The sequence below is a fragment of the Mus musculus genome, chromosome 7 (assembly GCF_000001635.26).
Source record: "Mus musculus strain C57BL/6J chromosome 7, GRCm38.p6 C57BL/6J".
NCBI lineage: Eukaryota > Metazoa > Chordata > Mammalia > Rodentia > Muridae > Mus > Mus musculus.
Window position 1 is genome coordinate 63,195,593 of NC_000073.6, and position 17,217 is coordinate 63,212,809.

At 42.0% G+C, this 17,217-nt stretch overlaps 1 protein-coding gene across 1 annotated transcript in view; it reads right to left on the reverse strand.

The window, feature by feature from the left end:
- Chrna7 (cholinergic receptor, nicotinic, alpha polypeptide 7) overlaps positions 1 to 16,934 on the reverse strand; it is a 113,835-nt gene extending 96,901 nt beyond the window's left edge. The window contains exons 1-2 of the mRNA NM_007390.3: positions 16,830 to 16,934; positions 16,516 to 16,655 (exon numbers count right to left, since the gene is read on the reverse strand). Of these exons, the coding sequence (NP_031416.3) occupies positions 16,516 to 16,655; positions 16,830 to 16,884 (195 nt within the window). The 5' untranslated portion in view covers positions 16,885 to 16,934. The remainder of the gene's footprint in view (positions 1 to 16,515; positions 16,656 to 16,829) is intronic.
- Between the last annotated feature and the right edge of the window lie 283 nt (positions 16,935 to 17,217).

Here is a 17,217-nt window from a genome sequence, read left to right on the forward strand (position 1 = left end):
AAGCCCTGGCATGGAAGAGAATAAAAATAAAAGAAGTTCCAGAGGCAGGAAAGATTAAAACCTGGCGTTTGAAATAAGGCTAGCAGGTTTGTTCATCCTGGAGGATGGGATGGCTAGGCTTGGGGGTGGGACCTTGGGTGAGTCATTTGTCACAGCTCACTGACTGGATTCTGATATGGCCACACACTGGTGCATACCAATTACAGTACAATGCAAAATGTCCAAGTAGGATTAAGGGCTAACTTCCAGAATGAAATCTATGCCTCTGGGAGCTAGCTGCTTGGTGGAGTTACTCCAAATATCAACAAAATGCCTTTATGGAATAGCAAGCTGTGTTTTCTGACCAGTGATGGAAACTGCAAATTTTATCAAGCCAAAGTTAATCAAATATATTCTGACAATCAGTGAGGAGCCTTGGCTTAATCTGTTGAATCAAAATCATCAGACATAATTGATTTGATGTGACCTTAGAGTACATACACTACTAGAAACCTTTTATATAAATCTAAAACCTGAAATCAACTGGAAAGCTAGCCTTGCTTAGCTTCTCTCTAAAAACAAAGTGAGTTCTCCCTTCACATGCCCTCCCTGTGGAGCAGAGACACCACCATTTCTACTCAAGGAAGAATCTTTACAATTTGCTTTCTGTTATCTAAAAGTCAATGCCCCATGCCTAGCATCTCTCATGAGTGGCTTTCTTTAGCCATGACAACTGCAATTCCCTCTGCCTGCCACCTGCAGCTGAGACAGGTCAACAGCCCCAGCTACAGACTGACAGAATCTGTGGTCAGCCCCTCTTCAAGGTCTTGCCCCCAGACCAATCTTCCCTGTTAATTTTCAACCCACTATCATGGATTTTATATAATCTTGTATTTAATTTCTGTTAGTTTTGATTAACTGTCTTTGCTTGTCAGTAGCTGTGATCTCAGGTTTCTGTTTTAACTTCAATGTAACAATGTATGCCAAGGGCGGAAAAAAAAGGGGGGGAGGAATCACACACACACACACACACACAATTTTACAATACTTAGAGTGTTATATTTGCTAAAAGAGCTGATGCTGATTGTGATAAAGGAAATCACTAAAATGACCAGCAGGAGAATGGCTACTGAAAACCACCAAATGGGGGCTAGGATATCGCTCAGTGAGGCATTGGCTTTAATCCCCAGTACCATCAACTGCAAGGGGATAAAAAGGACTTTTGTCTTATCTGTAAACACTACCTAACCGTGATTTTTAAGATAAGTAAGCAGTAGAAAAGAGATTGTATCACTGTTTGGCCATGACAGGATTATTTCTCTTTCTTTAACAGCGTGTCAGGGATGAAAGGAGAGCTCCCAGGGAGCAGAAGCTCTGGGGAATATGCTTAAGAGTGGCCTTGAAAGTTATTACTTATAAGAAAGACTCCTGCCGTAAAAGTGGCCATAATCCTTAGCTATAATGATGAAAGAATTTTGGAAATTTGTATTCCAACACATGTAAACAGGTTTGAGAGGGGGGAAAAAAGATCTGCCATAGTAAACTTGGGTTTTTTATGAAGAAGCATTGTAAACAGGGTTTAACAATGAACAACGGTCAGGTAGATGCTCACCTAGATACTGGTTGAAAACAACTGGAAAGGCTGGAAGAAATGCCATCTGATGTTTCAAGGCACCAGGGAGCTGTTAGGGCGGTAAGGAATCATAGACACATTGAAACAGGGTGGGGAACCTCAGGGAACGACAAACCTTGGTGCCTTTCCTAGGATCACATAGTGTGTCCTTAAAAGAATGTCAAGGAGACTAAACATTTGAGGATACCTTGAAAGAGCAACTGGGACAAAAGAGGAGTTCAAGCTCACTGAAGAGAAAGAACATCCTGGTAAATTCTTTGGAATTCTAGCCCAGAATGTGTGTGCAAGGAAGACTTTCAGGCACTAAAGATGACACCTTTTCTTTCCACAGCCTCTAAATGGATGTTGGCTGCTGGAGCCCACATGCTGGCAGCTAATCAGTGCAAGCCAGAATTGAGAATGTGCTCACAGATCCTTCAGATAATACCTATAATTTTTACATACATTTTCTAGAACAAACAAATTTTCTACTTGGCTTAGAAGACTACACACCACGTTATTGAAAAGCCCAAAGAAAACCAGCAGTAGGTACACAGGCACAGTGTGTCTCAAACACCAGAACCGTTGACTAGAGGCTGGCAATGCCATGATTCTTTGGTATGTGCGTGTGTGTCTATGTATGTATGTATGTATATATGTATTTACTTATTATTATGTGTATGTGTGTTTTGCCTATAGGATTGTCATTTGTGTGTGTGTCTCATTTTGAGCCACTGTTTAGGTTATAGGGATTGAACTGTTCCTCCTGAAGACCCTTAACTACTGAGCCCCTAGGTTACTCCAGGGTCTGTGAATGATTCTAATGTATCATGAGTTTTAAGAGAAACTTGTAATAGAAAAAATACATTTAAAAAAAAGGAAAATGTTGAAAGTAAAAAATCAATAAATGGGAAAAACAATGAGACAGGAAGAGGATCTGTGACTGAACATGAGTCATGAGAGCCAGCAGCTGTGAAGAAACTTGAAGAAACAGAAGAATGCAAAATACAGGAAAAAATACTGAGTTGGGAGTACAGCAGTCACTCAGTCTGGCCACTTCTGACGCCTGGACCCAGGTCCATTCTTGATGCATCCAGCTAATTTTCCACACTCAGAAATGTCAGTAGCACCCTATAACAACCAAAAAGGCTTCAAGACACAGCTAGACATCACCTAGGTGACAAAACTCTTCCTAAAAAGGATGCACTGGTATAGATAAGGTAATTGTGTTTCAAGCACACAACAGCAATCCCAAAAGGAGTAAGGAGAAAGATAAAGCAGAAACCACACTTGGTAAAGGCTTTCCAAGATTTATGAAAGAAACTACAAAACGGAAGCAGAGACCTACTTGTAACTGTTACTTGGGGTTGTCTAGGAAAGTCCCAAAACATATAGGCAATTGCTATTGTCTTCGGTTGTCTCCCAAGGTAGAAGGTTTTCCTATTGCTGAAGGTGCCAGGGACTGGAGACCCCTGACCTGGAAGGAACATGAATACTTTATCCCTGAGAACTGCTTTTTGGTACCAAACAGTATTATTCAAGTTTCCAAAAGAAGGAAGCAACCAATGGTCCTACCCAGCTATGATGCCAATGAACCACAACAAGAAACAATATGGCATGATAACCCTAAGGAAGCAGTAATGGCACTAACACCCTGGAAGTCACCAACAGCTCTTCAATTGGCATTAAGACCCACTCAACAAGAGGGAATCATGCCTAATACTGGAAACCTAGCCAACAACCCAGGGCTAGCAAAGTCATGGCTCTTGGAGCAGAACCTACAACCCATTCTTTACTAAATCAGCAGAATCCCTAACTACACTCTAAATACTTGTCCTCATATCTACAGATAAATATAGTCCTCACCTGCATCAAGGAGACTTCTACAGTGGTATCCACTACAGAAAACCAAAACCAATCAAAATGTTGAGAGTGGATCCCAGTCCTGATGGATACATCAGCAAATGACTCCTGTACCTAAGGGTAAGGATGCACTGCAGAAGAGAGGGAGGAAAGATTATAAGAGCCAGAGGGCCACAGAATGGGTTGTGTCTCCTAGGAATGTCAGAAGCTACACTTTTAAAGTTTCACCAACATGACTGCCCAAAGGTAAGCTGATCAAGGACAACCACTAATACATAGATGTGCCAACGTGGATGGGGGAAGCCCAGGAGGCCTCAACCTAAACAAAGAACTACAGGCAACTAAGGGATGCTGAAGGTAGGAGAAATGGTCTTCCCCAGAAAAGAGAAGAGCAATTACTTATACAGTTCCAAACAGTTGGCCCTGAAAACATGCATACAATTAATATTATACAGATTGAGTACTTTATATCTGAGTCAGACAGAGAGAAAGAGAGAGAGAGAGAGAGAGAGAGAGAGAGAGAGAGAGAGAGAGAACAATTAATGAAGAAAGAGACCATGAATTTGAAAGAGAACAAAAAGGAATATGTGGAGAATTTTGGAAGGAAGAACAGCAATCAGGCAACTTTACCACCTGCCCCAGGGACAGCAAGATACCTCATGACTAGCTGTCAAGATATGACATTCCCACTGTCACCTGGAGTTGTATACCCCTCCCACCCTCCGTCCCCGAGTCCATGCTCTATATTCCCGTATAAAAGGCCAGTCCCTCCTCTCTGTCCTCTTCTTCCCTCTACCCTTGCTCAGAAGCAACCTCTATCCACCTCCTCCCCAATAAACCTTCCATATGAGATCTGTCACACAGGGTGACTTTATGGCATCCGTCACTTAGATCATAACAATTTTATTATAATTTCAAAAAGAGAATAAAAAGGATCAGAATTATGAGTTAATATCTTCCAAGCAGAAAAGAACAAGACAAAGCAAGCACAGGTCTACACATGCATACACATACATGTTTAAAGAAAACAACAACAAAACAGAACAAAAACAACTTTAAAAACACCTAGAGGAAAATACAAACAAAGTACCTCAAAGGGTTAACACGCTATTATTCATTCATATGACCTCCGGAAAAGCAGTAGAAATCAGAAACAATGGAGTAACAGTTTAAAAATAGGAAACAGAGGCAGGGTGTGGTAGTGCATGCTTTTAATCCCAGCACTCTGAAGGCAGAGGCAAGCAGATCTCTGTAAATTTGAGGCCAGCCTGGTCTACAAACAGGGACCCAGGACAGCCAGGGCTACACAGGGAAACCCTGTCTTGAAGAGAAACAAACAAGCAAACAAAAAACAGACAGAGAAAGAAGCAGGCTGCTAAGATAGTTCAGTGGGTAAAGGTACTTGCCACTAAGCCTGACAACCTAAATTCAATCCCTGGGACCCACTTGGTGAAAGGAGAGACCCAACTCTTGCAGCTTGTCCTCTGACTTCAACATGTATGCATACATTCGTACACATACGCCTACCTACATGTGTGGCATACATGCGTACAGAGTAAACTATTGTAACAAAAACCTTTTAAATGTGGTAAACAATTTACCCACTCATATTTGAAAATGAAAGCATTATGAGTATATTTAGAGACAACGAAGTTATCTTGCCACTCTGAGATCTACCCAAAGGAGCCTGGAGAGGAGAAGGTAATGGGTCTCCAAAGGAAGTCAAGGGTCCAGTAACAAAAGCAGCCGCCGAAATGTAACTGTATGAGTACATTCAGAAGGATGTGTCAGAGGAGCTTGGACACAATCGGGGTCAGGGTTGTGACATGGGAAGGGCTCAAGCGAGGGTAACTGGGAGAGATTGGAGCAGGGAAGTCATCTAACTCTATTGTAGAGAAGTGTGCTAACATCTGCACGGTGCACAGAAAGATCTAGGGCCTCCATTAGGCTTCATTAGCCAAGCATTCCTGCTGCAGCCTGTGGGTCACAGAACAGAGAGAGTTATATGACCAACAAACTGGGAAAAGAGAAGTGAGCACAGGGGGGCCACAGCAAACACTGAAAAGCTGACTTCAACCCAGCTGCTGCGCCCCAGGAAAGAAGAAAAGACAGGTGTTGTCAACTAAACACCATAGAACCCCACCACACATTTCATAAAAGGGACACCATGATGGTTTAAATAAAACGATTTTAAGTTATTTCTGAATGTACAAAAAAGAAGAGGGTGAATTATGCAGTGATTCTAGAGTTATATAATAAAGACCAAACAACAGTCTTTATTTTACTACTTGGCCTACTTGCATCCTTTTCAAGTTAATGCCGCTTAATATTCATCAAGACACCATAAATGGTGTCTTACTACTTTAATTTTTAAGTATTTCTCTCCTGACCTATAAAAATGAAGAAAAGTCAGACTAAGCTGTCCCAGAATGCCTTAAGCAATGGTGATTTGGGTGACTCCCCCTCCCCTCAACTCAGTCTCTTTTAAATTTGATTTGGCTTGCTGTACAAAGCCTATCTTTCTTTTGTAATTTTAAGAAATGTCACTTATAGAAGCATTATTAGGTCAGCTTTCCAGTTCTGCATGTAATGAGCTAGGAATTCACCATTGTGTCCTAACAAGAAGTAAAAAGCTGAACAGACTAAAAATGAACTGTTTCTTGCCTACTTTGTAGGAGAGGGGAGAACTTAGGACACATAGCTGCACTCAAGGTCAGACAGACCAGGAGTCACAGCTACCCAGAGCAGACTCAGAGCAAAGGAGAATGGGACAGGAAAACCGGGCTATCACTGAGTTACTGAAGACTCGGTGCAGATAAGTCTGACAGTTAAAAATTTCACAGAAATCCCATAACATTGGGAGAATTACTGCCAGAAGCCTGACAAGGATCTCCAGTAACGATACTGAATCTCTCCCTCTGGCTTCTAGAGGCAGGGGCACTTAGCAAGATGCCAGAAATTCTTCAGCTTAACAGTGTCTACCCTACAGCAGAATGATACCAGTTCCAGCCAGCCTTTGCCAGTTTGTTCCATCTAATGAGAAAGAAAATGACTGAAATAGTTGGTTCATAGTTTAGGGGCACAGGCTTAGCAAAGCCTGCCACTTGATCACACAGTACAAAGACATACTTCCTCTCTTCCCACACTGCACCATGTCAGCAAAGGATAACTTACCGGAACTCTTCCATCCAGTCCAGTATATCTGGCTGTAGGAAAATATCGGAAAACACACTAAAAGGCAAAGGCTGAAACTTGAAGAGTCATGCATGGCAGGGATGCTGGAACTAATGTGTTCAAAACCAGAACCTGACAACTGCTGTTAATATGGAAGACCTGAAAGACAAAGCAGATCCTGTGCAAGAATAGATAGTGACAAACACGAAGGAAAATCCTAAGGAAGACTCCAAGGGCATGCTAAGGACCAAAGCCCGGTAAGCAAAGTGGGGAGTGCTTCCATGGAGTCCCGCAGGAGAGTGTATAAATGGCAGACCGCATCCATAGAAAAAATATCAGAAGAATAATGTTGTAGGTAAGCTAGAAGAATAGCATGTGAATAACAGAAATTAAAATGTATACATTAATCCAAAGATGTAAGGAATCACTTTGGTTTGACTGTCTAAATGCACCAACTACACTAAATAAAGTAGATGAAAAAGAGAAATCCAACTCCGTATTGTCTGTAAGAAACATTATTAAGCATAGGAACACAAGAACTCAAAGCAAGCCGTGTTGTCAAGGGTAGAGGCTACAGTTGCATAAAGAGAAGGGAGCCAGTGTTTCAAGAAGACACACAATCCTTGATGTGTACCTCACAATCCACCCTGACAGCTGAAGGCCTTTGTTAGAAAACACACAGATGTGTTTCTCACACTGCCATACACACTTGCAATGTTAGCACTGAGGCCAGTCTGGGCTACACAGCAAGACTATGTCTCGTCTCGTCTCGTCTCATCTCGTCTCGTCTCGTCTCTTCTCTTCTCTCTCTCTCTCTCTCTCTCTCTCTCTCTCTCTCTCTCTTTCTCTCTCTTCATATGTATATATGTGTGTGTGTGTGTATATATATATATATATATATATATATATATATATATATATATCCCAAAAGGAAATAAAAGCATCTGTGCTGCAGGCAGAAAATCAGTCAAGGGCATAGTTGGATTTGAGATCACCCATCAGCTGGATACAATCAATCTCTATAGAATTCTTCACCAGATAAATGCATATTCTTAAAGTGACATGGAATATTCAGCGAGGTAAAGAGCTTTTTAACTGCAACACACTGTAGCACCCTGCGACACAATTAAAAGAACAGCAATTCCTCAGCCCGTGCTCAAAATCTACAGTGGAATTAAACTAGAAAGCAGTAACAGAAAGATACCTAACGACACCCCTTACCAGACACATAGAGACTTAAAGACCATAGTTCTATAAACCTGTGTGAAAAACAAATGTCAAAAAACTATATTTTAACTAAATAAAATAAACGTAACTTTTCAAAACTCCTAAGACAGGACTGAGCCCGTGCTTGGAAGGAAATGTATAGCACTGAAGAGCACTTTAAAGGAAGAGATACCGAAAATTAATAATGTTTCTACTTTATGGGGAAGAACAAATTAATAAATCCAAATAATAATTATAAAAGAAATAAATTAATTTGAAAACAGGAAATCAATAGACAAAATTAGCATTACAAACTGGTATTTTGAAAAGATCAATGAAATTGACAAGCCACTAGCTAGAGTAGAAAAAGAAAGAGACCTAGTCGGCTATCAATGGGAGGAGAGGCCCTTGGTCTTGTGAAGATTATATGCCCCAGTACAGGGGAATGCCAGGGCCAGGAAGTGGGAGTGGGTGGGCTGGGGAGCAGGGCAGAGGGAGGGTATCGGGAATTTTCGAGATAGCATTTGAAATGTAAATGAAGAAAATATCTAATAAAAAAAAAAAAAAAAAAAAAAACAGCCGGGCGGTGGTGGCACAAGCCTTTAATTCCAGCACTTGGGAGGCAGAGGCAGAGGCAGGAGGATGTCTGAGTTCTAGGCCAGCCTGATCTACAAAGTGAGTTCCAGGACACCCAGAGCTACACAGAGAAACCCTATCTCGAAAAAACAAAACAACAACAACAACAAAACAAAAACAAAAACAAAAAACAAAACAAACAAACAAAACCAAAGAGAACATGAATTACCACTATCAGAAATGGGGGGGAAAGGCCACTATTCCAACCCTACGACATTAAAATGATATAAACTAATATATGAATAAACAGATGCTCACAAATTTGATAGCATAAGTGAACTGGACCTTTTCTCTTAAAAAAATTTGTCAAATTATATACATACATATACCAATGAGAAAAAAGGGGGGACAAATAGGTTGGTATTTACTAAACAAATTGAATCAATTGCTTTTTTTCAGGAAGAAAAAACACCTACCAGGCTCAAACATTAAGAAAAATACACCAATTCTCTTGTATGTCTTTGAGAAGGCAATGAAGGAATCTTTCCTGTATAATTCTGTGAAGCCAGGTGACTCCTCAGCACAGATATAAAGGTTTCCAACAATGGGACCTTCAAGAAGACTCTGATAGTGACAGTGCTTGATACCATACCTAATGGCTTGTGTTGTTTCCCAAGACTCACACAGTGGAAGGAGAGGATTAATTCCTACAAGCTGTCCTCTGACCACCATATGAGCACTCTGGTGCATGCTCGCGCACGCACACACACACACACACACACACACACACACACACACACACGCGCGCGCGCGCGCGCGCAAATAAATGTTAAAACAAAACAAAACAAAAACAAAAACGATAGGAGCAAACTGAACCTAAGCAGTGTAAACTAGAATTGCCATGGGATTTATTTCAAATGGTAGGATGTGGAACACTCACATATGAACTAGTGCAGTCCATCACACCATTCAGCTAAAGAATAGCAATCCCACTAGCATCAATAGATACAAATAAGCTTTTGAAAAATGTTCTATACTCACTCATGATATAAAAAACAACTAAATAAATTAGAAATTCAGAAGGACTTCCTAAATTAGATAAAGAATGCTAACAAAAAAAGTACAGCAATTTATGACTAATAGTAACGAACTCAAAGCTTCTCTTTCAAGGACAGGAACAAGGCCAAAATGTTTTTCCATTACTCCTTTTCAATAGCATAAGGCACAAAAAGGAAAAAATAAAGGTATACACACACTGGGAAAGAAAAAATAAGATAGCTTGTGCCTGCAGGCGACATGACTGTCAGGCAATAAAATCCAAAGGAATCAGTAAATAAAGTCACAAGAAAACTTTATGTGGATATTGGAAAATTAATTCTGAACTTTATACATAAAAGATTGACCATGTCAGTGACAAGCAATGTTGGGGAGTGATGCGTCTCAGCTTTAAGACTATTAGATTCCGGATCAAGGGAGTGCTGTCCTGGTGAGAGGACACACAAGCCAGCTGAACAGAACCATGAGCCCCAAAATAAAACTATATGAACAGTCAGGACAAATACTTTTAAATAAATCATATAAATTATCTGTGTACCAAAAAGTATATAGACTTTATACCTTTCACAAAAAATAACTCAAAACAGATCAGACCTAAATCAATGTGAAACTATACATTCTAGACTAACAAAGAGAAAAAACCCACTAAAGACATAATTTGTAGAACAGATTTCACAAAAATTAAATTTTTCTGCTGTGTAAAAAACATTGTCTAAACGAACGGGCAAACCAGTGATCATATACATTCCAAATAACATCTGATAAATGAATGTTTTCAAATATATGCAATAATAGGAAAAAGATCTTATTACAAAAAGGGATGAAAGATTTTAACAGACATTAAAGAAAAACAGATGGCAAGGAATCCCATGAAAAGATACTCCGCATCATATACCGGCAAAATACAAATGAGAGCGTAAGGTGCCACCACACAAGTGTTAGAATGAAGAAATCCTGAAACTCCAACAGTACCAGACACTGCTATGGATTTAGTAGCAGGGATGCTCACTGACTGCTAATAGGAAGATTTGCCTGAGTATTTATTACAAAATGGAACAAGCCCTGACCACTTAGTCTCACCAAGTGCTCTTATTGGTATTTTCCAAAGGGAATTAAAAACTTACGTCTGTAAGAATACAAACACAGGCATCACAGCTTCTTTATTCATAGTTGCCAAAATTTGGGTGCAAATATGTGCCTCAATAGATGAAATGATAAAGAAGCAGATATAATCACAGTGCTCTAGTATTCAACAGAAAAGAAACAAGCTAGCAAGTCATTAAAAAAAGGGTATTTGAAATGCCTGCTACTAAGTGAAAAAAGAAAACATGAAAAGACCACAGAGAGATTCTTCTACTTATGTAACATTCTGGAAAATATGTTTTTGAGGGGTGTAGTGTGTGGTGTGTTATATAGTGTGTGTAGTGTACATTTTGTTGTAGGTGTGTGTATGTGCACAAGGAGGCTACAGGTCACCCTCCATGTTATTGCTTTAATGGGCTTTTCCTTTATTTTGGAGACACGGCTCTCTTACTGAACCTGAAGTTCATAGGTTCTGCTAATCTGGCCAGTTAATAAGCTTCAGAGATCTGCCTGTCTTCCTCCCTACACCCCAAGTACTGAGAAATGCCAGACCCAGCTTCTTGTGTGTTTTGGGGACCAGAACCCAAGTCCTCATGCTTGTTTAGCTAGCAGTTAACCAGCTGCTCTAACTCCCCAGCCCCTAGAAAGGAAAATTATACAAATAGTGAATATACCAGTGACTGTAAGGGTTGGAGGTAAATATATTGAGCAAGAAGGGATCGCAGCTAAGATTTTTAAAGCAATGCCTCAACTCCGTATGTGCTCCAGTGGTAGACACAAGTGTATCATGATTCATTTCTCCAAGGCCACATTGGTACTGGTGAGAATGTGAAGTGTGACCTGAGAGTGATGCAGACATGTCAACACAGACTCAGCAGGCTTCGCAAATGTCCAACTGTACAGAAAATGCTGATAAGAGGAGGTTTGGGAAGGGAAACAGACCTCTGTACTTGTTGTAAACCTAGAAGTGCTCTTTAAAAAAAAAAAAGTCTCAAAATAAATTATAGTAACTATCTGATTTTTTCACTTTGGTCAATTCTGCTTAAACATGCCATATAAGTATGTTTGTATGTTCTTTATTTAGAGCTGCAGCACATCTAGTGAATGAGAAGCACGAAATCTGCTGAATGTAAGCAGGAAGCTAACAGCACTTCAAATAAACCCCCAAGCTCTTAGGAAACTGGGCTCCACACCATGCCTGCCCTCTACAGGAGCAAACTGAAATATGCCACCAGTCCCACTGTCTCATGAATAAAGCTTCCAGAAAGCACTATAATCCAAAAGTCTATAAAATTCTAAAATTCATTCATGCATAATTATGTGTCTTGTATTTGTATATAATTGCACATTGATTCCCATTATTCATTCTAAACATATCACCTTCTGGAGACGGTTTTATAACTGCATATTTATTTTATGCAAGTGAGCATTAAGGGTGATCTTTAGATGCATGGGCCCAGGTAAATGACCAAGAAGCAGCAGAGGAGAAATATTATAAAAGCCAGTGGCAACTTAGAACCCTCCATCTACAAGTTCTCAGAATGATTTCCTATGCATTACCTCATTCTCAGCCCAGTGAAAGTTAAATTAAGAATCACTATTTACCTGAGTAAACATTAGGACTAAGGGAGTACTTCCACCTAACTGACCTTGCATGCACATGAATGCACACACATGATGCTTATAAATAACTATGTACCATGGATGGTATATCCAAAAGGAACCTCCTGAATCTTTCTCCTCCTCCACACTTCCATAGAGGCCATGCTGTGCTTGACCCTGGCTAGTTTAAATGTGTCCCCAAATGCCTATACATTAAAATGTTTATTCTTTAATACTGTAATGTTGTGGTGAGCCTTAGTGACTAGTGTATGAGTCCTGGGGACAGTGTCTTCTAGAATTAATGTCGTTCTCATGGGACTTGTTTAGTTCTCAAGAGATTGGATCAATTACCTCAAGGAGCACAAACAACTCAAGGCTGCCCCTGTGCCCAGCCTCTTTTGCATGCTGCCCCCTGTCTCCAGCCTCTTTCACATGTGCCCCTGTGCCCAGTCTCTTTCACATGTGCTCACTTGCACTTCTGCCCTCACTAGAACCTAAGAAGATGCCATGACCATAATCCTGGACTTTCCAGTTTCTAGAACCAGGAACCAAAATAAATCCTTTTCTTATAACTTACAATCTTGGCTATTTTGCTAGAGCAACAGAAAATAAACTAGCAAAGATCTCTGTATCCTTGCCCAAATTTTCTTTCCTCTCTGGCCTGCCCCACATTTTGTATCTTCTAAATATAGATCCTGATACTTCCCGCCCCTGCGGGAAGAAATTTGCCATGCCTTCCCACTCTCTACCAAATGCCTCACCAAGGGGATAGCCAAATAACTAGAACAGACCACAGTGGCTACAGAAAATCCTCTAAAGACCCATGTTTTATCTTTAAAACATATGCACATTTTCTCATTCTCATCTATAATTCATACTTATTAGATTTAATAAAAAGCTACGGTTAGAATGTTTCCATTTCTAGGAAAATAGGCTCTGGCAAGCTAGTCTTATAGGTTTTCAAAGTCCTGGAATGCTACCTCTTCAAGCACAGAGTCTGTGGCACTCAGGTAGATCACAAGTCAGTCTGTGAATTCTGTAGCATATTCGAGATATTTTACACACTACCCCTTACTACCAGAGAAAAATCACATACTTTTTTAGAAGCATACTAGAAGAAAGGTTGATAAAAGTATTTATGAATTGATCAATATTTTTGAACTTCTAAGAAAGCATAAATTTCCTAAGAAGTCTTTCGGTTAAACCTGAAGCAAACATCAACTGAGAGCAGTCCATGGAAACACCTAGTTGAAGGCAGGGAGCTAGGACCTTATGGAAACACCTTGCTAAAGGTAGGAGCCAGGATTTCATGAACACACCCTGTTGAAGGAGTGTCTCCTCCCTTACATTTACAATCTCCCTTCCCTCTGTTTCCATTACTTAGGGAAGTCTTTCTACTTTCTCTATCTGGGAAACTCCTATTGAAAATCCAACCTCTTGTTCTTTGAAACCACCCCAGCCTCTGTCATTGGAAATAAATGTCCCCTAGTGTGCAATCTTCAGCACTTTGAAAACTATGTCAAATTCCATCACATGTGAAAATCTTAGATTTTCTTCTTAGTCTTAGAGCCAATCAGATCATGTTGCCTCTAGAGGTGAAAGTCCTCTCTTGTTCATCTGTAAACTTTCAGAGCCTAACAAGGCTTACACTGGGAGCCCTATAAACAGAGGTGGAACATGCTGATGGTGCAAACCATCTTGTATGAATAAAATGTATATGTGGCATCATATGCCATCTATGCATCCCTGAAGGCAGGACATTTTGCTGAAAAGGGGGGGAAGCAATAATAAGTTGTAAGAAATAAATTCTAGACTATGGAACAATAGGTTGAAATGAGCAAAATGACCCCCTAGAGATGAATTTGTAAAGAGATTCCACCACAGGAGAAGACTCATAGCCCTCCTGAGAGCTGGTGCCTCTGTCCAGAGTGCTGAGATTTCAGCAAGAAAGACCTGGCTCTGCTTCAAAAAAAAAAAAAAAAAAAAAACGGGGCAGAGCCAAACGGGATTAGAATACAAATGCTTGCATATTTCCTTGTGCCTGATGTAGAAACCTCCTTCTCACCCAGGAGCTTAGGACACACATATTCAATCAGCTACCGCGTATCCAGTTTAAGTAGATTAAGCTAGCTCTGTTCTACAAAAGTAAGTTACCAAGTCTAAAAAGCTTATGATAGGCAAAGGGCATGCAAAGAAACTCCATTTGAGTTTTCCTTAGCAGACTGCCTGCAGTCTTTGGGCATCCTTGGGTAAGTGACCACACCTCTCTAGGAATAGACTTCGTGACCTCTGAATGAAGTCACTACATAATTAAGATGGAGTAAGCTTTCAGCAAATTATCAGCGTGTGGCAAGAACTTCTCTTTTTTAATCCTCTCAAAACCCGTGAAGTGGATATGATTGTTCTCATTTTACACATGAGAGAGCATGGCTGAGAAAAGTTAAGTAGCTTTCTCAAGGCCACTCCACAAACATGCAGCATTGCCTAGTGGGAAGCTCAGTATGTCCGCAGCTAGATCTGAGGCCAAGGGGAGAGGGAGATTTTCTCAAACCTCACTCTCCCCTTGACCTCTGTTCATGACCCTCTTCATATGGTTTTTTTTTTCCTAACTGATATGGCAATAACTTAAAGTTTTATAGTTTGTTGTCTTTAATTTTTTTAAATAGTTGTATAACATAACTAAGTTTTTCCACATCATTAATCCTAGCTTACAACTTAACTTCTACAGGTCAGCAAGCCTTATTGACATATTAACCTGAATTCTAAAGAGGCTTTTCCTTTTCAATAAGCTTGCCAGGCCTGCTCTATTTCTTTGCACAAGCTCTACAGCTGACTAGCCCCTATACCATAAAGCTTACTACCCAGCCAGAGGCTGCTATGAAGCATACAATAAGGCCAGCTTGCCAAAGTAGACCCTGGGCAAGTAGGGACAGAGAAGTCATCTTACTTTGTGGTTTTTATGGAACATGTTAGCTTAGCTACTTTACCCTTCCTTGTATACTTTTTGCAGGAAAATAACTATAATGATGTAGTTGACTTTGAGGAATCTTGACATTATCTCTTTTTTTTCCTTGCTCCTCATGGATCATGGTGCCCAGTGAAGTATGTAGGTGTCCACCATTCTGTTAGCAGGGAAGCCAAACCTCAAGATGTTTATGATACTTCCCAAAGTCAACCAGAAGCAATAAGGACAATGTCTCCACCACTTAACTGAACTGTCCTGTAGGTCTACCCTACCCAAATGCCCAGGAGCCTTTGCACCTCCTCCCCCTCACTGCCTCCCTCCTCCACTTCTCTCTGAACTATGTTCTGCTCCATGGCAGAATCTCCTCCTCACTGTCTGTCACTCAGACTCCAAACCAACAAGATTTCTTCTTCTTCTTCCTTCCCTGTAGTCTGTGCTCTGTAAACTTAGAAAACAATCGTCCACGAGGCAGCAGCTGTCTTCTACATCTCTCATGATAAATCACACACACACACACACACACACACACACACACACACACACACACACTGTGCAGTGCACACTTAATAAAGTAGGATTCTGTCATGGGAAGAGATGCAGATTTAACGGGTATAGTATGAAGTGAGAAGCCATTCATCATGAGAACTAACTAGATTAAAAGGAACAGCCTAGGAGTGAGGGCAGGAGTGGGAAGTACCACCTGCCATGCCACTTTACCAAAGTTCTTTTGGTACCTCTTTGCTCACAGTAGTTTCTCCTGATGAACACAAAAATCCCTTTGCTCCAGCCTTACCCACCTAGAGAACAGACACTGGAACACTTTCTAAGTATTGGCATCATTTGGAAGACTCCACCTATAAAAAATCGTAAAAAGTAGCCCAGCTGGCAGAAGAAAAAAACCAAGCTGTCACAGATACTGCAGGGGTGTGGCTTGCTGCAAGGGGTCCAGAGGACTGCTACTAGCTGCCTGGAATTCTCCAAAAAGGATCGCCCACAACTGTCGTCTCCACAAAATAAAACCAATGACCATCCCCCTAATGGGAACGCTTCTAGACACCTACAGTTGGCCTTCTCCCCAAACAGATTGGCAGCCGAAAAGCCAGGCCCCCACCAAGGCACTACGCAGTCACTAAAGAGGAAGAAAAGCTTGTAAGTATCTAAACTATTCCGGGCTCCGGGCGCAGAGCTGCACTAGTTTTCTTTCTAAGGGAGTCTGAAAGTGACCAAGGAAGCCTGTTCCTGCTACTGACTCCCAGCTTAGGACACTTTGGCCGGGAGTTTCTAGCTAAAAGAAAGATGCGACCCAAGTACCCATGCACAGGTGGCTGGGGGTCCTGCCCGAAGCGCAACCTGGTCCGGGACAGGAGGGTGTGTGGCCCGAGCGCCCCGCCAGACTCACCACATCCATGATCTGCAGGAGGCTCAGGGAGAAGTACACGGTGAGCGGCTGCGAGTCGTTGGCCACCGGCCTCTCCAGCGGGTTGTAGTTCTTGACCAGCTCCTTGTACAGCCTCCTCTGGAACTCGCCTTGCAGGGACACTTAGGAAGCAGAGCGCCCAGCGGGCCTCAGCACGGGGCCGCCACCCCGCCCCAGAGCATCTCAGCCCCGCCGCCCAGCCGCAACCCGGGACCACCCGCCCGCCCGCCTGCCCGCCGGAGTCTGCTCCCCGGAGCCCGCCGCGGGGAGTAGGGCCGAAGCCGCGCTGAGGTTACCGTGCAGCAGCGCCGCGGCCAGAGCCAGCCAGATGCCTCCCCGCCGGCCGCACATGTCGCCGGAGCAGCCGCCGTGTCCCGCCGTCCGCCGGGGCCGAGCTGCCGCTCCAGCCGCCTCCGCGCCTTTAAAGCGCTGCGCGCGCCCGCCGCCGCCGCGCACCCCCACACGTGACAGCGCGCCCCCGCCTCGCGAGCGCTCTCTGAGCCGCGCAGCTCCGTGGCCGCCCCGGGAACTGCATCCCTGCTCAGCTAGTTGATGGCCTCTGACCCCGAGCTACTTGCTCCTGCTACCAACTGTGCTCTGTACTCACACCAGTAACAGTTTTCAGACCCAGTCCTCCAGGACTCTCTCTGGTACCAGAATCTGCATCGCAAACTCAGAAGTTTC